At 43.5% G+C, this 23,516-nt stretch overlaps 1 protein-coding gene across 4 annotated transcripts; it reads left to right on the forward strand.

The window, feature by feature from the left end:
• The first annotated feature begins 14,782 nt into the window (after positions 1–14,782).
• TBXT (T-box transcription factor T) lies at positions 14,783–22,886 on the forward strand. Of its 4 annotated transcripts, none has more exons than XM_074578263.1 (8): positions 14,783–14,988; positions 15,136–15,400; positions 15,987–16,121; positions 16,871–16,932; positions 17,030–17,091; positions 18,027–18,203; positions 19,840–19,972; positions 21,899–22,886. In XM_074578263.1, the coding sequence occupies exons 1-8, from the start codon at positions 14,783–14,785 to the stop codon at positions 22,164–22,166; spliced, it is 1,308 nt and encodes a 435-aa protein (XP_074434364.1). In that variant the 3' UTR covers positions 22,167–22,886. The 4 variants fall into 4 exon arrangements, with proteins under 4 accessions (XP_074434364.1, XP_074434365.1, XP_074434366.1 ...); XM_074578264.1 differs by having other exon boundaries at positions 19,843–19,972; XM_074578265.1 differs by having other exon boundaries at positions 18,030–18,203; positions 19,843–19,972.
• The last annotated feature ends 630 nt before the right edge of the window (positions 22,887–23,516 follow it).

A 23,516-nucleotide genomic window follows, 5' to 3' on the forward strand; every position in this document is an offset into this window, starting at 1 on the left:
TAGGGTAGTAATTGTTGCATTTAATTAATGGTATTACTGAAGCCAAAACCCTACTCCTTACAAATGTAAGACTAATTTTTGAACTCGTGCAAGCATATATTCAGCTTCCACAACTTGTCATCCTGGTCCTTAAGAAGCCCTGCCAGGCAGCAAACCTTGTTACTCCAAATATGACTTGGTCCAAGGTGTTACTGAAAACAAAAATATGAGACTCACAAGTACCAACAGGCAAAAAAATAAGGTAAACTATTTAAAACTTTCTCACAGATTATTTCACTGTTCTGAAATGTATGAAAATAAATATTCACCAACTATAAGCCAATGATTAGAAGTCAAGGATGGAGAGTAAAAAATGTAATGCTGCAATGCGAACCAGGACATGGTACATTGACGTATCTAGGTTTGAAACATTCGCCTCCGTGAAGCTCTGGTGGAAATTGTTCAGAAATGATGAGTGCCGTAGTAATCATTCACAGTGAACTTTCAAGTGAATTTTCACACTTATCTGAAAGCTAACTTGAGTTAGAAAAAAAAATAAAATCACAGTACAAAAATCAATTTGTGGTCAGATGGAAAACTATGGGGAGTCTGTAATTTAAATCCGTCATGTCTTAAGATTTTGCTTGGTTTACTTGGTTGAGGTTCAGAATACAACCTCTTTTTTTCAGTGAAAATTAAGCCTAAGCAGAAGAATAGAGTTTAATATTCATGTGCTTCTTTCCTTAGACTAACGGAGTGTATGCACAGCCAGGCAGGGAAACCATGAGAAGGAAAAGACCCCCCATTTCACTCTACTGTACTGCAGTGATTTATCTGGCTGGCTGCTGGTGAAGGGTGATGGGAATTGACTCAGTCTCCAAGTTTTAACTGGAAGTCCACTGCGAGTGATGGTAGTATAAAACTGGAGCTCAGTCTTATGTAAAGACAGCTCAAAAAATCAAAATAAAAATATTCTGGGTTTAGCAAAGACTGTAGTCTTTAATCCAGGCACTTTTGGCAAGAGAAATACTTTTATACGACAGTAACTATTCTTGAGGCAAGACTCTTAAGGCATCTACTCTAACATTCTTTTAGGGTTAAAACATTCCCAAAAAAGGATTCTGCATATTTTTTTTTCTTTTTTTTTTTTTCTTTTTTTCCTCTTCTGTCTTTATGGCCAGTTGATGGGAAAAGGCAGAAGAAATACTGAAAAAGTGAAGCTTTACAGTATGTAAAGTGTGATTAGTGTATTTTAAAGTGTATTGTTAAGTCAGCGTCCCTTTCCAGAATAGCATATTTCTGCTGACTGCCTTTTTATGCAAGACCTTCAGACAGTGCTCCATGAAAAGTTCAGCTTCCAGTAACCTGCAAAAAGAATTTCCTGTTCTTACAAAGTCTTCTAGAGGTGTTAATTTATGTAGAATGAAGAAAGTAATTTCAAAACAGATATGAAAAGGGAAATTGTCTTTCCCTTCCTGAAGTTTCCATGGGTTTGTCTTCTTGAAGGAGATTCTTGCCATGAATTTTCAGCAACAGGAGGAGTTCCTCCAGTGCTATGCACAAAGCTTTTCAGCTACAAGTAGAAGTTGCATCCACTTCAGGATTCCTGCTTTGAAGCCTAGTGACAAAACATTGAAGTAAAAATAATTAAAATACTGGGGATTCCGTGTCAAAATTTCTCAGTTGAGACATCTCAAACACAGCCATTTAAAACACCCTCCTACCCCTTACTGTTGCTGTTTGGTTACTGTTCAGTATTTCTGTTCAAATGATGTATTAGTTGGTCTAAAGCTGTTGAAAGTTCCCTTTCCGTAGTTCAATGCTAATTCAAGAAAAGGTGTGTTCTCTATAAATAACTGATTTGCTTTGCATAGGAGTTCGTACTGCTTTGTTAACTCTGAGACAATTTATAGAAAATTTTGTCTTTTTTGAAAAATATTTCAAAAACGTGGATCTTGTTTTGATTGAAGATTGAAGCTTAATCCAAATTTTTACAGGGACAAACAAAAAGTTCTCCCCACAAATACTTAAAACATTCTGGGAATCGCTGTTTTCCTCTGATCTTTCTCTGAGTTAGAACATTGGCAATATTAGGGAAGTGAAGTTTTGCTGAAGTCTTGGTGATTAGCTAAACTGCACAAACTTTTCTTCCGCATGATACTTCGACTGTCTGCTGATGTGCATTTCACATATAGGCTAAAGAGGAAAGGATCAGAAGGGAGTCTGAAAGGAAAAAATGGTGTAGATGTTCACAATCAAGAAGTCTGAGTATAATTTGTAAGTTTAGGGTGTATCTGACACCCAGTAGGATATGAAACTAATGAGGGTGTTGGAGGGGAGTATAAAAAAATTCATCTCACCCAGTAGCTGAATTTGAAAAACAAAACATTGTATTACCTCCCAAGAAAACAGTACTTGCTTTTGTTCTGCTTTTATTTGTGCTGTGACTGCTTACAGAAATATATTTTCCAAAACATTTTAGTGTAATACTTCACCTTTCTCGTAATAATTTAATAATTAGATACATTTTTTAAAAATGTAGATTAGAATAGCAAGGGTGCATGCGTCTGCAAATGGCATAACTATAGTATGATCAAACTCTCTTTGCTTTCCCCCTTTATTTTGTATTGCAAGCTACAAGGATTTTGCTGGTTTATTTGTGTAGTATAATTAAATGTAATATGTCTAATGTCTCTTGGTATTAAACTGAAACTATAGGGAGGGAAACAAACTGTTGTATTGCATGAACTTTACTGATTTTTGATATAAGATTGAAAAGTGTGTTGTGATCTTGTTGCAACCCAAAACAACTCCTGTAAATTATAAAGCCACGCTTATTGGTCAATATTCAGTTCTGCAATTGCCTGTACACTCAAGAAATTTCCATAGTTAAGAGGGAGAAGGAGAAAATCTCTGATTAACTGGAGCTGAGTAAGGTGAAGTCCTAGGAGGGATGGTAATATGCAATTTTCATAGGATTTAGAATATTAAGTTGAAACCTTTTTCATCTCTAATGTCACATACTGTGGCAAGGGGAAGATTTTCTTCTTTTTCCATCATTCAGGTGGCTTTTGCAAGGTGATGTGAGCCATAAAGCCTGGAGAAGACAGTTGTGCTGCACCTCTACCTCTCATGACAGCCGGTTGATATTAGGGAATGCTTTCATAATGCTTTCTGGGGCTTTTTTTCCTGCTGGCAGACAGACAAGATGCTGTGTATCTATCTAGTTGTTTTCTGCTATGTTTTTGTTCTCTTTTTCTCCAACTTTTAAGACAAAAAATGTATCAAACCTCTGTGGCTAAATTTAGGCATGTGAATCCAATTTAAGAACTTAATTTCTGCAATGGCTTTATTCGGTGTCATTGAACCTAATGCAATTAGTTGGGTGAGTAAAGGGGAGAATATCCATACCTCTCTGTGTCTGGGGGCCGGTGGGAAATGGAGGTTGTGGGGGCTGAACTTTCCTAATTTTCAAAAGTTCTTGACTTGGTAGGACTTGTGGGTATTTAGCACTACCGATTAACAGGTAACTTACTTAGGTGTTTAACTTTATGCACCCAGATATGTTGAGTTTTGAGTTGGTTTGCTTCTTGAATTTGCATAGAAGTGAGGAGAGCGTGGTGTTGGTAAGATGTGAAAGCACAGAGGGAGAGAACTGGTTTGAGGTTGCATAGGTTGCATGTGAAGATAAGTCTAGGAGGGATAAGACGAAAGCTGAGCAGAGTAAAATGTGTGCAGCATATGAGGAAAAAAGCTTGCAAGTGAGATACGTTTGTCTATAATAGTGTTTTCCAAGACAAGCAAAAGAAATTTTAGCATGCGTGGACATTTGAATGGGATCTGGGTAAAAGGAGGCCTTTGCTGGACCCTGCAGAGAAATGGTTTTCATCTCCACTTGATACTGTCGCTGGATATTTGGCACAAAACGTGGTGATTTTGCTTGAAAATACACAGGGTAGCCAAAAGCTTGTAGCCACTCGTGCCTTCCTGAGAGATCAGCTTCCATAAAACTGAGTTCCTTTAAAGAAGGTGCCATGCTGTCAGCACATCTGTCTCGAGAAAGGGAAGGAAGCACTGAAGGTGGAGGATTGCTGTTCATTAATTGCATCATATTGAGCTTCCAGGCAGACAAGTACTTGAGACAGCCAAAAGGTGGAGATTTTTAGGTTCCTCCCTGGGCTTTTCCTTCTCCTCCTCCCCCCTTCCCAAAAGAAGTGCTTTGCCAAAACCTCCCTGTGGCAAAGCAAGGGGTTTTAAAGATAAGTCAGGACCAAGCAGAGAATTTTGGAGACTTAGTTAATTGCAATCCGACCTTTTCTGGAAGGAAAACTTGTATACACTCTATCATGTTATACTTCTTCTTCACTGTTACTCAGAGTGCAAATACGAAAAATTAAAAAAATATAAACAAAATGAAAATTGGGGCACAAATCGTTACCCAGTCTTGCAAATATATGAGTTTTTCAGCTTCCTGTTGTTGCTCTGAGAACAAAAATCATAAGAGTTATGGAGGCATTTCATACTTTATTCAGTTTAATCCTTGTATGGATTAGTGCAATGGAAAAACTTCCTGTGTTTTCAACAGAATTTTTTCCCAAGTAAAAACTGGTGTTTAGGAACTTTTTTAGCATAAAATGAGTTTGTGGATTTTTCTAATTTCTTGATCAGAAAGGTATACCTGACTTATTAACTTAATATTGTTTCAGTTTTGCATGTTATAATCTTGTATTTCTAGATGTAAAACAGGGAGAAAACTTTTCAGAGGGTGAAGCTCAATTCATCTTGAAGGCTACATTAAGTGCACCACAGCAGTTGCTATTTGAATAGAAATATATTTACTACAAGTGTACGCAATTTAATATGTGAGACAAGCCATCTGCTGAAGATGAATTAAACTCTATTTTCATCAAAGTTGTCAGTGCTTTGGGATGTGAAGGTTGGTTTGTCGTTGTTAGTTGGTTGGGGTTTTTTCCCTAAAGGAAGATGCCTTGAAAGTAAAGCAGTTCTTTTTCGACTGCCCAGATTGACCCTGTCCTTGACATCTGGACAGACAGAATCGGGAGTGAATTCCTGGGAATACATGGCATCTGCCATAAGATTCTGAAAGTGAAATGCACTTTAAATTATAGACTTGGACGACACTGAATATTTCCCTCTGGTTTCTTAAAGAAAACTTTCGTAAAGCCAGTGTTAAGCACCAATAACAAGCTGTCTAAGGGGTAGACTTGGAGAACGCTTCAATTAGTGGTGTTTGTGGGATTTTTGCTACTATAAACCGTCAATAAATATAACATGGTTGGGATTTCTTTTGATCGAACTGAAGATTAACAGCTTGTTTTAAAAAGCTGAAAAAGGTAACTCAGTTTTTTCAATGTGCCTGCAAGACTGTTAATGTATTACATGAACAAAGATGGAAGTGAAAAGTCCACGATTGAAAGCAACCTGCCAGCGTTAGTGAGCACAGTTGGTAGCACGGGCGGATTTCAGATTTGAGAAGTTCTAAGGTATCAGGGTACCTCTGAAAAAAACAGAAATGTAATTCAGATTTAAAATGCTTATATGATGGCTATTGTTTTTTCACTCATGTATCAGGGATACTGAATGTGAAACTCTGGAATACCACTGCAATAGGGTCAAAAGTTTCCAGCGCTCACTGGGAGAAAATTCCCATAGCATGGTGTGGAACAACGTTAAGGACAAATGACAAAATAGTTCTTGAATTGGGAGCTACCAAAAGTACTATTGCAGGTAGACATGATTGGGATCAATGTCTTTTTTTTTTGTTCCCACAGATGTTAGGCACACAGATTTGTAAAGAAAGGGCCAGGACAAGGCTTGAAGGTTCAGCGTTATCGACAGCCAGAATACTGATGTGAGCAGGCTGGAGAGTTATCTTGATGCAAGTGTGTAGCGCAACACTGACGAGCTGCCTATCACAGATTGTAAGTTTTCATTTGCTGAGGAGGGGACAAAGATGTTATTGAGGGATTTTGTATAAATAAAATTCCTAGCAATAAAAAAATTGGGCATCTCTGAATTCATATTCTGTCTTTTAGAGAGCTCGGTGAGTTAGCCTGTGGTTCTATCATTAACTTTTAAAAGAAATTATTCACCTTCTTCAGTTATCTTATATATACAGGGGAATGTACGAGCTCTCATGACATGATGAGAGGAAGCTTGGTGAAGAAGTTTTCTCAGGCCCAAGGCAGTAAAGAAAAATAGCTGTCCCAGTTAGATCCACTGCTGTTTAGTTGGTCTTATCTGAGAATTAGATGTTAGGCTCTTGGAATCAGCATCGAAAATGAGAGACTTGGTGCACCACATTATAACAATTGTGCCTCCATAGTGGGTTTTGAAGTAGTTAACCACTAATTGAGGCCACCAGTGTTTAACAAGAAAAGATAGCACAGCTTTTCTAAGCAAGGGAGCCATAATTTTTCCTTGCAACCTGCAAGAATATTTATGATACCTCAGGAATGCAGTGAACATCTACTGATCTGAGCTAGACATAAAAAGTAGTTTCATAGGAATGAGCGATTTTAATTAGCATAAAGGTCAGATGCAAGGTGGATAAGAGAAACATTTAAAGTTAAACTGGCTTATAAAAAATACAGCTATAAGTCTTCATGCTTTGAGGAATAAGTGAGTCAATAGAACCACAAAGGCAATGCCTCTCTGGCTGGAAACATTACAAAATAATCTGCATAACCAGGGGTGCAGGATTGCATCTTCCTATGTAACGACTAACTACTGTTAAACAGGACATCAAACGACATGGGCCACCAGTCCTAGGTCACAGCTGACATTTTCTTAGCAAGAGCAAGAAATATTTTCTGACACTGGGAAAGTGTCTAACGTGCAGGGATTTCAAAGAGCAGCTCAAGTGTCTGCAGTGTCTCCTAGGCATTCCCGGCGCTGCCTCCCGTGGCACAGGCGCTGGGGGTTATTACACGATGTGGTCCCCACACATTCATTGTTTGCTGCTCATTCATCATCTCTCTTGTATCCGCACGTGGTGCTGACAGAATGGACTGCTAGACAAAAAGATAAGGCTTAAATAGTCCCTTTCTACTATGCAGACTTTTTTTTTTTAACAAATTGGACAAATTGGAAGTGCAAAATGAACCAATGTCGGCTGCATGCTGGAACTAAGTGGGACTAAAATATGCAGTTTCGTAAAAATGAAAGTGTTCAAAAAGCATCCAGCAGGAAAAACACACCCTTGTTAGAGAATCAGAGAATAAAGACTGTGAATTTTTGTTTTGATATGTAGTTACTTTTCATTACACATTATTAGCTTATTGGATGCTTACTTTCATTACAAATGGTTCCAGAGAAAACAAGGATGGGATGTTACCAATGAAAATTTCTGTGCAATATTTTCACTATGAAGTAGAGCAGCTTACCAAAATGGAGATCCTGAAGACTTGCCCAAAGTGAGACAGTGCGTCAGTGGAGCTCAGAATCAGCTCTCCTGGCTTCCGCTCTCTTGTGCTGTACGTTACATCAACCGTCCTCCCATAGCTAAACTCTTCAGGTGGCATAAGGCAGAAAACAGTGGCCAAGACCCCGTTAACCTTTGCTGAATTCAAAATAGGAAACTGCAGGAACCATTTGTGTTTGTCAGAGCTTGATGCAGAACTTCATGGAGAAAGGCTGATGTTTGCAAAACATTTTACACTCCTGGTCATGAAACAGGGGACCACAAGCGTGTCTGTACATCCCAGAAGCTGCTCTCCAGGTCTGAGACCTGCATGACAGGAAGGAGCCGGCGTTCGTTCACCCGTCGTCTCCCTGAGAAGACCAACAGGAGCTTTTTTAAGGAGCTGTTGTGTCAGTAGTTCCTCTTTTCTCTGCAATTGTTACTTCCAGTGAATGTTGCCTTGCTTATTTATTCCTTTTCCAGATTTAAAATTTGAGCATCACAGTCCTGTTCTTCTGCTCTGCGTGGTCCTTCTACCACGTATTTTCCTTTGAGCAGACCGGTCCAGGATGGTGCACAATAGAAATGCTGTGGACATAATGTAAAAAAGATTCACAGGAAAATATCGTGGTGACTTGATCACTTTGGGAGTTTTTCATTTTCTTAAAAGCAGTACTATGAAGATATTTATATCAGATGTGGAGAACTCCTTGGTGAAGCAAGTGTGGGTAAGATGAAGGGTTGGGTATATGGAGTAGAGGTAGGTCACATACAGCTTGAAAGAAAGAAGTTAATTGGGTTCACAGCAATGTAAGAGAGGAGACGGTGGAGGGGGCTAAAACGTGTCTCAGTTCACTTAGAAGTATGCTGCCTGGGAGTTCAAATAATACCTAGGTTGTGTTAAGTTCCAGTCCTTTCCTCTGAGCCAGCTGCATCATGATGAAGACAGCACCAGTTATGCAAAAGTGTTGATATCAGTCAGTGGAGATGAACTCAAATGAGGTAAAGAAGAAAACAGTTTTCTGTCAGATGATAATTTTTCTGCTGATGAGAGGCAGAGAATTAGCTTTCAGCAACCCTCATTGCTGAAGCTGTCCAAGTGTTTTTGTTTCATATGGATGAGAGCAAGAAATCAGGAAATAATCTTGGTGGTAAAGGGCTCAGAGGAGGCTGTGAACTTTGAGGCCACATTCCAGGCAATTACTAATTTCAAAATATGAGATAATCTAGATTTAGGAACAATTTGCAACGAATACTAAAAATTTTACCCTTCCTTATAAAATATAAAATAGTATTCATTAGCACTGTATATTTATCTTTCCTGAGGAGCAGCGAGGAGAAGGAAGCAAAGTGTGAAAACAGGAAGGGGGAGAAAAAAAACAATGGAAAAGACATTGATTTGTTTTTAAAAACACTGCAATTACAAATTAGGACTTGTATCTTTTTTTCTAGAGGTGTTAATATTATGTACCTGTGAAGCACCCAGTCTGCCTTAAGCCTTACTTTAGTCTCTGTGAAATGTTCAAAGGAGAGGGAAAGGAGAAACTACGGATTCCCGATGGCATTAAATCTTTTATTGATATTAAAAGAACTGCAAAAGGAATATAGCCTGTTTGATTCTTGTCACTGCAAACTTTTATAAAGAGAGATAACGCTCAGGGAAAAGGTGAATATTCCCAGTTGAAATATGTTGGTTTCGTTATTAATGGTAATGTCAGAAAATCTGAGGACTTCTCTGTTTGAGACCTGGACTTTTTAACTTACCCAGACATATCTCAGCAAGAAAAGTCACATTTAGGTTAGTGGCCTTTGGGAACTGTGTGGGCTGAAGTATAAGAAAAGGTGTTGTTTATGGTAGGGTCTCTCAACAGGACTCCTGCTAGGATGTTTATGATGAGGCAAGTACTTTCTGGCATCAGACTCCGACGGTCCCTGTTTGAAGCAGAATACTTCTTTGGGGAGCGGGGGGCAGGATAGGTAGGTGGGTGTTTTGTTGTTGTTTTGGTTTTTGTTTTGGTTGGTTTTTTTAAGATTATCCTTTAGGCCAGGATAAAGCAGTAAACAGTATTATCCTACTATTTGTCTTTGCAGCCCCAGTGATTCAATGTGCCTGTCCCTCTTTACAGTTTTGAAAGAAATGGCCTGTTAAGAGTAGTGGATAGCTCTGATTTGTGTCATCTCCTTGTTCCCACTAGCTCACTCAGGATAACTTGGTTTGAATAGCTCCAGTCTTCGGAGCAATATCATTAAGATATTGAAAAGGATATTCTAGCTCAAAATTTTGAGTTTGAATCAAAGTGCTCTGCTCTCAAGTTTGCTGATTTCATCCATCTTCAAGCCAGGCTCTCCCTTAAGGGCTTTCATGAGAGCTTCAGTTTATTTTGTTGTTTTTCCCCAGTTGATGCTGTCTAGTGCAGCAGGCGCTGAAGCCATTGGAAGTTTGATCATTGACTTTCATGAGGAAACCTCAGGATCTGAGCATTTGAGATGCTGAGGGTACTTAGCAGTACTCAAGCAAAGATCTGACTAAGTCAACGGGAGTTTTGCCACCTTCCAAAAATGCAGGATGGCACTCTGCCTTTGCTTTGCCCTCCCAAATGCAAAAGGGGGAAAGCAAAACAAATCAAAATCAACATGTTGTGCTCCGTTCAGACTACTTGAAAAGCAAATGTTTTTCAAAATGTGTATGCGTTCAAACCTTTGGAGAAAACCAGTCCTGTTTCTTAAATACTTAAAGTAGAGAACCTGAAGCATAATTATTCCACAGGCTTAATGCTCACACTATAGAAACTTAAAATGGATAAAACCACTGTATGTTTTCATCCATTGTTGTTTCTACTGTAGGTATATGTTAGTGCATTATAAAATGGTGAGCTCTTTGTAAGAGCTCTCCCAGAATGATCTTTAGGCTTTTTCTTGTTTAAACCTTCTATATAAGGAAAATGTTACGCCAGATTAAAACAAAATCCAGAAGCTTCTTATGAAAATGGCATTAACTTCCTCAGTCAATGCCTCAACAGCAGTATCAGTGGGACCTTCCTCTCCAGTGTCCGGTAAAAAGCAGCTGACAGGTAGAGACAGAGATATACATCTCTATTATATAGATATCCTATGAAATGTATTCATTTTCTTAAGGGGAAAGAAAGAAAGAAAAGAAAGAAAGAAAAGAAAGAAAGAAAAGAAAGAAAGAAAAGAAAGGAAGGAAGGAAGGAAGGAAGGAAGGAAGGAAGGAAGGAAGGAAGGAAGGAAGGAAGGAAGGAAGGAAGGAAGGAAGGAAGGAAGAAAGGAAAGAAAGGAAGAAAGAATGAAAGGAAGGAAGGAAGAAAGAGAAAGAGAGAAAGAGAAAGAAAGAGAGAAAGAAAAAAGAAACAAAGAGAAACAAAGAAAAAGAAAGGAAGAAAGGAAGAAAGGAAGAAAGGAAGAAAGGAGGAGAGAAAGAGAGAAAGAGAGAAAGAGAGAAAGAGAGAAAGAGAGAAAGAGAGAAAGAGAGAAAGAAAGAAAGAAAGAAAGAAAGAAAGAAAGAAAGAAAGAAAGAAAGAAAGAAAGAAAGAAAGAAAGAAAGAAAGAAAGAAAGAAAGAAAGAAAGAAAGAAAGAAAGAAAGAAAGGAAAGAAAGAAAGAAAGAAAGAGGCAGGGCATGGCAAAGGAGGTGTTTATTCTTCGGGGGGGACGTTTTGACCTTTGAGAGGTGGGTTCCACCCGCGGGTTCGGAGGGTGTCGGGGCGGCTGGGCGCTGCTCCTCGGGAGGAGGTGGGGGGAGAGGCGGGACGCTGCAGGGACGCTGCTCCAGCACCAAGGGCGACGTTAATTGCATGTGTGTGTCCCCGAACTGCAAGTTGAAAGATAATTAAACAAACACCTCCAATACCTCACCGCGCTCTCATTTTCGCACGGCATCCCCGGGCGATTGAAGCTGCACATGGGTCGGCGGGTGCCCGGGAGTTGCGGTAGGGGGCTGGTTCCCGTTGGGAAGGTGCCTGGGGTCTTGTGCCGTCCCGGGGGAATAACGTAGGGAATGATGGACAGGTCTCATGAAGCCGAGGTAGCAGCTGGAGGCTACTCCTCGCCCCATGCGAGAAGGAAAGTATTGCTATAAATCGGGAATCTTTATAGCTGTTCGGCTGGAGGAAGTTTTTTGGCTGTAAACTGTCATGCACTGCAGCTCACGGTGAAAAGGCAATGGAAGTGGGGAGTCCTCTCTCCTGAGAACCAAAGTGCAATTAAGATCAGAAAGAGAGAGAGAAGGAAATAAAATAAAGAAGGCGGGAATCCAAGCCGAGGGAAAACTTTCGGGTTTGGATTTTTTTTTTCCCCGTTCTAAAGACTATGTATAACTTCTGGAAACTTTAAAAATGGTCATTTAAAACATTAAATCTGAATAGACTTCTTTTTTGAAAGACCAACTAAATTTGTTGGTCTAAACATACATTATTTGACGGGGGTTAGCGGCGCGGTCATTTGCTGAGCATTAAGTAAAACGTGAAAAATATCAAATTAAATTCAGCTTCAGCTCTCCTCCCTTTGCCTAAAGAGAGCGATCAGCGCAAAATGTAGTAATCATATAGATAAGTGCCTGCTGCCGAAGGGGTTGAGGTTGCTTCCTATTCCTTGTGTGTGTATATATATATAAAAATAAATATATATGTAAATAAGGAATTAGCCCTTCCTTGAAGTATCCACCCGAAAGAATTAGAATGCTGTTTTTAAAGCTCGGATCTCCTAAGTACACATTTGGATCGTCTCTATTTATCATATTTATTCATTTTCGGAACTGTTCATTTTCCACCGAAACGGCCCCGCCGCTTTCAATTCCGGCTGGTTCTGCTGCTTTCGGCTCTTGAACACGTTCATTGTCAGGTGAGGTCGAGTTGAGGAAGAGCTGAGACCAGTTTGCCCTACACTGGACCCATCACCCCCCACCACCACCCCCACCCTCGCCCCTTCCTCCCCCCTCCCCACGGACCGTACCCTAAAAAGGACGCGACTTCTGCAAGGGGGGAAAAGTGCCTTCTCTCCCCTTCACCTGCACGGGGTGAGTGACTGTCCGTGCGAGTCCCTCCCCGGGGTTAACTTCTCCCGGTGCTCGGCTTTTTCAGGATTAAGATGTTTGAAATGTCGCCTCCAAGGCACAGCCCCAGAGTCAGGTGGTGCTGCCGGCCCGACGGAGGGACAGTGTGCCGTGGTCTTTCGGGGTTTGAATGCTCCTGCCTTTTGCTAGGACGTGAGTGTTGGTTTCGAGTGGAGCACTCTAAGTGAAATAAATACCCAAGAGTGAAAAGACCATCTCAAACTACCTATAGCAGCGACTACTTATCAATTTAGTAAACGTCGCCCATAATTTCTTTGCAAATGCTGCTTTCGCCTTCCGAAGAGGGCAAAAAAAGTAGGCAGTAGATGCTCAAGCAGAAAGAGCTTTAAGAAAGTTTAACACGGGAATTAATCTGAAGGGATGGCAATTTTTCGCGTGTTTCTGGACAGGGGTTGAAATGGGCTGGTGTGCGGAAATTAACGTGTCAGGTTGAAGGGGGAAAAAAGCTCTGCGGGGATGAGTAAGTTAAGGGTATATGAGCCCGACGGTGCTGTGTAATGACAATGCAGCCGTGACTCGTAGCTCCTAAACCAAAAAGAAACCGAAAATAATCGCGGAAGCGTTTGGTTTATTTGAAGCTGGATGGAGGCAGACACGCTCGGGCTGCTGCTCCCCTGGGTGCGGAGCGTGGAAAGGCAGGGGGTGCAGGCAGGGATGCGGGCAAGGGTGCAGGCAGGGGGTGCCTGCCGGCACAAAGAGCCGCTGCCCGGTCTGAACCGCCGTCTGCATCCTGCAGCAGGGACCCCTCCAGCCTGCCTTCCCCTGGAAGCCCTGGCTTCCAACTCCTTCTGCTCCCAGACTGCTTGCCCGTGTACCCTGGGCACTTTCTCCTAAAATCTTAAAAATCCCGGCAGCGATGATGCGCGGTGTTTGAAGAGAGAGAGGAGATGCCTATTTTAAAAGAAACCCTTATTTTTACACCGCGCCGCTTCTTTTTTCCCCCTCTCCTTTGCTCCCGTTTAAAGAACTTGTTATTGTTTAAAGAGACCCCATTGAACTATTTCCTGCTCATTGTCACCTCTCTCCCCCTCGCCCTCTATCCAGGGATTCTCACGGAAAGGTAATAAACTGTTTCCCTCACACCACAGACCGCCGCAGCCCCGGAGAATGCAAACTATTAAAACACCGGCGGGCGGGAGCGTTTCAAAACAGCCCTCCTCTCCCTCGCCCCATCTCCCGCTTTTGCGCCAAACAACTTTAAAAGAAATCTAGCCCGTCGCAAAGTTTCACCCGTGGGGCGCAGGCTCCGCTCTTGCCCCTAGAAACTCGCGGGGGTTTCTCCTGGTTAGACGAAACGAAGCCTTTAGCTATCGATCTGGTTTCTAGAAGTATTTCTTGTATTTAGGTGGGACGGCTGGTAACCATCGATCTGACTTTTAGGTTGTGGGGGTTTTTTAAATTTATTTAGGCGGGATGGCTCGAAACCATCGTGGCCGAGCGTCTCGGCTGCGAAGGCGCTGCCTGTATCGGCGGTGGGAGGCAAACTTTTCCCACGCCTTTTCCCACGGGTGGGCTCTTGCGGTGGCTAAAAGTTGGAGAGGCGGCGGAGGCGGGGAGGGAGAGGGGCGCCCTTGCTGTGCCTGGGCAGCTGCCCTCCAGGGCGGTTCCAGCTTTTTGGTTGTATTTTCCGGCAGGGGTTAGCGTTGCGAACTGACACCGTCACTTCAGCAGAAGCCCCACGACCCGTGAGAAGGGGGCGGGGTGGGCTGCTGGGGAGAAGGTCTTTCCCCCTTTTTTTTTTTTTCCCCCCTAAATATGAATCCGCGGCGGGGGTGTCTCCCGCCCGGGACCGTCTGCCCTTAAAACCAGAGCCGGGGGGCTCGCAGTGGCGGGCGTCGGTGGCCCCGTTAATGAGGGCTGCGGGAGGCGGGAGGTGCCGCACGCAGGTTATGAGGCTGTTGCCGAGATGGGCCATTTCCTCCGCGGCTGCCGGAGCCCCGGCCCCGGCGGCTTTGATAGAGGTGCAAACATTTGGGGGCAGATTTGCATAAAATAGCCGCGTTTAATCCCGCGGGCTGCAATTAACATCACAGGCTTCCCCGGGCACCGTTGTGATATGGCCGCGGGCGGCCAATGGGAAAAGCCGGCCGGAGAGATCAAAGCGGCCGTCCGCCAATCAGCGGGGCCCCCCCGCCGGTATTGTGATGTCACCGGGGGGGTGTTTATGACGGGGTATAACAGCGGCCCCTTTCCCCGCTCCCGCTCGCTGGGGCCGCGGAGGTCAAGTGGAGTCAGCCCCGGCCCCGGCCCCGCCGCCGCTCGGGGCTCTGCCAGGCGGGCGGGGGGCCCAGGATGAGCTCCCCCGGGACGGAGGGGGCGGGCAAGCCCCCGCAGTACCGCGTGGACCACCTGCTGAGCGCCGTGGAGAGCGAGCTGCAGGCGGGCAGCGAGAAGGGGGACCCCACGGAGCGGGAGCTGCGGGTCACGCTGGAGGACAACGACCTGTGGCTGCGCTTCAAGGAGCTCACCAATGAGATGATCGTCACCAAAAACGGCAGGTAGGGGGGGGAGGGGGGGAGGACAGGGGGAGAGGGGCGGGGGGGTGTCCCGGCGGCGGCGGCGGCGCTGGCGGCGGGGACCGCCCGGCTGAGGCCGGGGGGGGGTGTGCGTGTCCGGGGGCTGCCCCGCTCCGTGTCGCCCCGCAGGAGGATGTTCCCGGTGCTGAAGGTGAGCGTGTCGGGGCTGGACCCCAACGCCATGTACTCCTTCCTGCTGGACTTCGTGGCGGCCGACGGGCACCGCTGGAAGTACGTGAACGGGGAGTGGGTGCCGGGGGGGAAGCCGGAGCCGCAGGCGCCCAGCTGCGTCTACATCCACCCCGACTCCCCCAACTTCGGCGCGCACTGGATGAAGGCGCCCGTCTCCTTCAGCAAAGTCAAACTCACCAACAAGCTCAACGGCGGCGGGCAGGTAAGCACCGGGAACGGCACCGGGAACGGCACCGGGAACGGGGCTGCACCGACCCGACCTACGGGGGCAGCGGGGTCCGGCCGAGCCACCGCTTCGTGCTCGTTTGTATATTGCTCTTATCAAACGTGCTGTGGCGGGGTGGAGTGGGTCGCGCTTGTCCCACTCCCCCCCGCTCCGCCCCGAACTGCATTCTTCCAGCAGAAGTGGTCTTTCGTCTGAGGATGGGTGCCTTGATGTTCTGACTTTCTGATTTTTTTAAATGGCTTTCTGGTCTGAGTATCTGATCATGCAAGCGGTGTAGTCGGTGCATCTTTCTGGCTACTTATTGCCACGTTTGTGCCTACGCAACCCGCCCTGTCAAGTAACAAGGATGAGGATAACTAGGCAAAAAGCTGGGGTGTCTGACTGCAGCGTTCCTTTCCTTTTCTTCCAGCTTCGGTTTTAGGTTTCATTCGTACCTGTTGCCTCTTTTTCCTCTACTGGAAAGATGGATCGTTAGTTACCTTAAAACCCAAGTGCTTTCTGTGCCCGCCAGCATCTGCCACCGCTCTGTCACTGCTTACCCGCTCTATCCGTTTGCTCGCAGATCATGTTGAACTCTCTGCACAAGTATGAGCCAAGGATTCATATAGTGCGAGTGGGTGGCCCGCAGCGGATGATCACCAGCCATTCCTTCCCAGAGACCCAGTTTATAGCCGTGACGGCCTACCAGAACGAGGAGGTATGCGTGGCACAGCGGGGAAGAAAGGATGCAAGTGCCAGGAGGTTTCAAGTGGCAACGTGCATGTTGCAGAGCAAAATAATGGATCTCATTTCACATTTTTCAGTTCTTTCTGTGCTTCGTTTGAAGCTAAATCTAAAAAATAAAATTAATATATGTAAAAGGCCTACGCGTGTCTAACGACACAAAGTTCTGATTGCTGCTTGTCTCAATATGTACTGCAAATTTATTGCAGGGGAGTAATTCTTAAAAGATTCAGTGGGGCAAACAAGTATGGTAAGAAATACAGCTGGCGTTTTCAGCTAAATAGTGAAATAACCGGACGTGCCATTTTCAAAACTGGCCTTTTTCTGCTAGCCAAAATGCGCATCTGTGTTTAATGAATCTGTAAATTACCAATCTTTTGGAGATTTGTTTGATGCCTACTCTGCTCTGGTTTGAAATGCGAGGCTTTTTATAACTCATTAGTATACTAACTTTCTTAGCTATTTCCTTAGCTGATCAGTAAACCCAAGCATTTCAGCCTCTTAGAAGTTGGCAGAGGGACTAATGCCTAGCCCTCTGCTAATACTTCAGACCTTAGGGGCTGCTTAATTGATGTCCGTAGGTCGGTATCACGGGCCTGATATTATTTCTTCAAAAATCTGCAATTTCACTAACTTCAACGGGCAGTCCTAACTCAAATCCTAATACCTGTATGATAATGAATGGTGATACTTGCAAATAAAGATATTTGTTGTTGTTTTTAGATCACAGCTTTAAAAATTAAATACAATCCGTTTGCAAAGGCATTTCTTGATGCAAAAGAAAGGTGAGAGCTCTTAACTCGATTCTAAAGCGTGGATTTTTTTTTTACATAGATGTGTAAAAGCACATTCTTAACTACTACAACACGCTTTCTTTTATAGAAGCGATCACAAAGACATGATGGAGGAAGTGGGAGACAACCAGCAGTCTGGGTATTCGCAGTGTACGTTTCCTTTCATTCTGCATCATGAACATAACTTTGATTTCTTCCATCTCATCTGTTAAGTTAAGCAAAACTTTGAGAGCGGTGTTTGCTGGCTGGATTATTAGTTCACAGGGAGAATAATATTGCCAGTCCTCCTGATTGTGGTTCATGCAGGTTTATGGCTGTGTGAACATTATGATCTGTGTGTGTGCGGTTAAGACCTCTGTATTACATTCAAAATCCTTTAATAGAACCTTGCAGTTACCTTCAGGTCTAACAGGGCAGCCGCCCTTGTATAGAAGGACAGCAATATTCATATGGATACGGAGTCAAAAGCTTTTTCAAAACACAGCAGGAAATTACTGAAATGGTACTTATGTTTTAAGTACTCTAAGAAAATTAGGGGCATTTGCTTAAAAAGTTTTTTCGGATTGATGAAAAGCATTAGTGTGTTAATGGTTTCTGTTTTAACAGATTATTGCCAAAAAAATGTCTGCAGCCTATAAAGGGGGAAAGTTGAGTTGCAGGAGGCATTATTTTGTTTCAGTGAAAGTACTTAATTTTTAAGCCTTCTTCTTAGCAGTTTGAGAAACCTCAGAGCTCAGACTGAGACCCCCGAAGAGCAATTTAAAACTGAAGATTACAGTAACAATTGCTGAGCGCACACTACCTACGTGAGGGAGTGTTTAACCATTCCAGTGTTTCCTTACTGTGGTTGTCATTAAATAGTAATTTAAAAAATAACGTTAGCTTGATCTGGGGCTTTTTCTAAGCCATTTTCTAATTTTCCTTTTATTCATTTAAGACAGTTGTAAAGATCCATGTTGAAACTCGGTTTCCTTTCCCGAGCGTGCATTTCCTCGCTGCTCGATTATTTACCTCGTTGCTCTGTGATCCTTCCCCTGCCCGGTTGCGTTACGCACCCGTCTTACAACCCTCTCCCTTCCCCACAGTAGGCAGCTGGCTCATTCCCGGGACCGGGACTCTGTGCCCACCTGCCAATCCTCACCCTCAGTTCGGAGCCCCGCTGTCGCTCTCCCCTGCTCACAGCTGTGAAAGGTACTCGTCGCTGAGGAACCACCGTCCTGGCCCCTACCCCAGCCCCTACACCCACAGAAACAACTCGCCAAGTAAGTCTGACCTTGCAGCCGTGTAAAAAGGTGGATGGGAGATAAGCTGGAGGGATGGGAGCTCCGAGGGGTGGGCATTGCCAGCGGTGCCGCCGAAATGGAGGTCGCTGTCTAGCTCGGCTTTGTGCAGAGGGCTTGGGGCCAGCACTGCAAAGGAACAGGGGCGATGAGTACGTGTCCCCAGCCTCTTTACGACAGAAAAACTGAGGGTGTGTAGAACTGTCTCCCGCTAATTGATCAAATTATATTGTGCTGGCTTTACCTTGAGCTCTTGAATTCTTGTAACCAATGAGGTTAAACTTACTTTGACTTTTTCTATACTTAAGTTTTAAAGTGAGGATTTTAATTATTAACTATGGGTAATACAATGAATTGAAGAAGTGTACGTCTGGTTCTGTTAATAGTGTCTCTTGTTATTAACACATAATAAATGAAGGCCTGATTCTGGCAGTTTTACTTGCCTGTTGCTGTAGTTCACGTCAGTGGATGAAGGTTTTTCTCAATGAAAGCATCACAACCGGATACATGGAAATTATATGGAGCTGAGTAAACTGCACAGCTATTTAAAAAGCTGTGTTTGGAAACAGCCAAATAAGTACTTAAGGGAGAGGAGAGAAGGGCATTTTTAAGAGTGATTTTTTTTTTTTAATTTTTTCTTTTTATTATTATTATTTTCTTTCTTCTGGCAAAGGCCTGTTAACAATTTTTGCCCTTCAGCCTGCATGGATATTGAAGGATATTAAAAAAAAATAAATTTAATATTTTGAATTGTGACATAATACACAGGGTTCCAGATGCAGCCTCATCAATCTTATATGGAGCTTTGTAGTTCATTTTAAAGCGGAAAACTAGCTTTCTGCAGACTTTTCTTGCATCTTGGAAATTTTCTGCAAGTTTTGTGACATGAAACAGAATAAAAGAACAGAATACCTCCTGAGTTCCTCCTTGTTCCCCAGTCCTTAAGGAGGAATCTCTTCTCTTTCCTTTAGCCAGCTGCCACAGTAACTTCTTTCTGGCTCTGGATGGCTGTATGGGATTCCCTTTACAGCTTCCTAGCGCCTCTACCATGTTGGCCAGCCAGTTTTGGTCACAAGCTGAGTGCTTTAAGGCACAGTCCAATCACTCCTGATGGTGCCTGAGGCAGACTTCAGAGCTCGTGGTGGCATGTTCAGCTCAAAACTGGGATGTGTGATCCAGTGATATGCTTCTTATCCAGGGCTGCCAGGCTGTTGCTGCTAATGTAGGTGATGGACATACAGAAGGTGCCCTGGAAGAGTGATTGGGATAGTGTAAGTAAGGAGCCCACCTCTTCCCGCTGATCGAATAAGGAAGCATGGGCTGAATTAGCTTTTTGGCCATAGATTCTTCATAGAAACAAGACTTTGCAGTTGTAAGTTGAGCAAAGCAACACACCAGCAGCGGCATGCTAGTGAAACTGTAAACTTGACACAACAGGAGGTCGACTTCATTTTTCTGTGTGTGTGTGAAGTTTGGTTTTGGTTTTTGTGTTTGTGTTTTTTTTTTTTTTTGCAAGGCAGTAATGGGGAGGGTGGTTTAAAGCTGTAGGTTGCATTTGGATACAAGGTTGTTATTTGCTCTGATTCTAGTATGTTGAAGTGCTTGCATGTTTTCTCAGCAGCCTATGCCGATAACTCCTCTGCCTGCCTTTCCATGCTGCAGTCCCATGACAACTGGTCTTCTCTAGGAGTTCCTGCACACACGACGATGCTGCCCATGAGTCACAGCACTGGCACAGCTACCAGCTCCAGGTAGGAGTCCATCCCTCGGCAGCCCTTAAATTGGTATATCGATACTTTCTAGGAAGAGAAGGCTGAAAAAGGAGGTAAAGAGTCACCAGCAAATTAGAAATCCTTATAGCCATGCGCAACTCATTGGCTGTTGCCGGGGAGGAGCACTGAGAAGGACTATTTACAAGGATAAGGTTGAAGAAACGGATAAAACTATTTTTTTTGTTGTTTTCGTTTTGGAAATGTGGATACTTGTGACAGCAATATTTCACAGATGAAGGACAGCAAATCACGTAGGCAAACATCCATTGAATTTGAGGATGCCCTTATAAGCTTCATCTCCATTTTGCTTTTAAGCGTCTCCATTTTTTGCTTTTAAGCAAAATGGTGTTTAAAAAACTTATTTTTGATCTGTTTCATTTTAGCTAGTCACCACTTTCCCATCCATCTGCAGAAACCCTTGTTCTGCTACAAATGAAGGGGCAGTCAACCACACCATTGAGAAGGAGCAAGCGGTTGGGGCAGTAACTCTTTACTTGAGCTTTCCCACAGAAGCCAGCATAGTTTGGGATTATACACTTGGTGAAAACCTTTGCCATTTTGTGATCATATAAGTGTATCTTTTCTCCCCTTTGAACTTTTTGCCTTAATCAAACTTTTGGATCCTTTAGCAGAGACTTAGTTTACAATCAGTCCCTTGGAGCTAAACTTGCCAAGTTAAAGAAATACAGATAAGGTAGTAAGGTTTTTGCTATTAACCACAGAGGGATGAGGTCTGGGCATCTTTCTTGGCAATTCAGATCTACCACCCTGTGTGTGGAAAGCATTTTTATTTGAACCACGCACAGAGACACTTAACTATTAATCAGAGTATATGCTACTACCCAGTATAAAATAACTGTACTACTGAACATAAGTTTAGTCCTGAAGATACATTAATGAAGTAAACAGGTCCTCCCAGCACTTCTTTCCATGTCTGGCCCCCAGGTTACATATTTGGAAAGTTGCAAAGTCCACTGACTTTCAGTTGCTGCACTAAGAGTTGTCCAGTAGGTAAAACCAGTAGAGCTGGGACTGCGGGACTACAGCAGAGGCTTTTCTGCCATCCCTTTGGTCAAAGCCCCTATTTGTAAAGTAAGAAGAGTATTATCTTTTTTTGCTAAACTGCTTGGGATCAATAGGTAGAAAGCGCTATGTAGTAGTACGCAGCAGGACTGAACTTTTTCTCGTAGTGAATCAGGTCTCATAGTGAATCAGCTTGTTTCTTTTTAATTCGTATGTGTGTTTATACATATGCGTGTGTATATACATACCCAGAGGAGAGAGACTGGAGGCTGTAGTGTCCTGACAATGCTTTTTTTCCCTTTTAAGCAGCCCTTTCTGTAGTATCTGTGCAATCTGCAGCCATCAGTCTAGCTCTTCCTCTTCTACCATGAGATGACAAACAAGGTCCTAGGAGGGCTGAATTGCTGTCTGGAGGCATCTGTCCCTCTCTAACTACAGAGGCGCCCGGGGGAATTAGGGCTTTTACGGGCTCATGGCAATGGATTCAAACCTGTCCGGGTCCAACAGCTGCCGTGTGCAGCCACCTCCATCATGTGGCTTTCCCCTGAGGAATGGGGAACGGCTCAGGAATCAGCTCTCAAACCTCTGCGTTTTTCAGGCCAGCCTGTTCATTCCTCAGTTTGGCTTAAAATTTGGTAGCGTACCCAGTGCTGGAACCTGCCGTTGGGAAAACAGGGAGGCCAGGTTTATTGGTGGGGTGCCACGAACATGACCTCCTGCCTGGGGGTCCTTCCTACCTCAGTGTGGCTGGGAGCTTCCTAAAGAAATTCCCAGTCTCCAGCAAACGAACCCAGTCTGGGAGCTGTGCTGTGACCCAAGCAACTGCCAGCAGGCTCTAGAGTCACTCGTAACCTATTTTGTTTATCACTTTCCCTCTTTCAGTCAGTATCCTAACTTATGGTCTGTGAGCAACAGCACCATCACGCCGGTGTCTCAGTCGAGCGGGATGTCCAACGGCCTGAGCTCCCAGTTTTTACGTGGCTCTCCAGCGCACTACACTGCCCTCCCGCACCCGGTCACCGCCGCCTCCTCCGCGTCCCCCCTGTACGACGGCGGCGCACCCACGGACCTGCCCGACAGCCAGTACGATGCCTCCGCACATGCCAGGCTAGCATCCACGTGGACGCCTGTCACCCCCCCTTCCATGTAAACCCAGACCCTTTCCTATGAGACAGACTTTTTAGCTACTGAATTACTTTAAGGGCTTGATCCTCAAGGAAGAGAAAAAGGAGACATGAAGTAAATTACAGACAAAGCATCTGCTCTGCTTTGCATAGAGCATCTGCATTATACCTCTTATAGTGAACAGTGCGTCATTGACTTCATGTAGAGTTTACAAACCTGGTGAGCGTGCAATTCTGAGAGCAGATTCACTGCTTTTTATCTTTTTTTTTTTTTTCTACTTTTTTCCCCTATTTTTAAGTTTGATAGACCTGAGTTTTAAAACTTTGACTTGGATTCCAAATTTCTCAGTGTTCTGATATATTTGGACCTGAAGTTTGGCATCGTTCTTTTCTGGACAACTTTCTTGAGTAAGTTACTCCTTATTGTTTTTCAGTTAATTTTTTTTTTATGGCCAACTTAGCTGTAGTCATGAGAAGACTTTTATTAACTGTCTAGTTAGAAGCATTCTGAAACATGCACAAATGTAGCTGAGGAGTGAAGTTTTTGGAAAACCGTGTGCACTAACACGTATTTGCCTCACAAATACGTTGTGTTCTTAACTGTATGCTTATTTCCTTGCTGCTGAATTAACGTTGAGACAATCTGCAAGAACTATATTCTTCCTAATAAACGCAGTATTAATGTTTGGTCTAAATTGTTTGACCCAAAAGACTCCTTTTAGAGGTAAGTTTGCTGTTTGATCATATAGATTTCAAATACCTGTCAGCATAGCTAAATATCTCATTTCAAACAGCCAGTGTCTAATAAGGAGCCCCATCCAAAACCTTTTTGAGACATTGAAAAAACATCATGTTTTTTTTTATGGTCTCTGGCTTGGGCCTTAAGGGAGAGAATTCAACACCCGGCGAATCATTCTAATTTATTTTATTTCAATATTGTACCCTGTTGATCTATATTTATTGTTTGGTAAATTACAACTTTATTTTCTACATGTTAAGATATGTAAATAATCCCTCAACCTATGATGTACTCTCTTAAGACAATCATATGTGGGATATGTCACCCCATGGCACATTGAACAGCATGGATGTAAGTAGTTAACTTATTCTAAGAGAGAAACTCTAGTCGCCAGTAATTTTGGGGAAAAGTGCAGATATACTAAGCTTTAAAATACACTGACCCTGGACTTGCTGGAAAGACCACATCTTGATAAAATACTCCCTTCAGGACTGTTATTAAGTAACATGATCTAAATTTCTAATGCAGGCTAACCCAAGACATTGGCTCAAAGCGTGCCCTTGGACATGTCTCTCTCACAGACTCCAGCAAGTACATATCCCAAACAAAGTGAATTGTTTTGCATAAGCCATAATAA

The sequence above is a fragment of the Larus michahellis genome, chromosome 3 (assembly GCF_964199755.1).
Source record: "Larus michahellis chromosome 3, bLarMic1.1, whole genome shotgun sequence".
NCBI lineage: Eukaryota > Metazoa > Chordata > Aves > Charadriiformes > Laridae > Larus > Larus michahellis.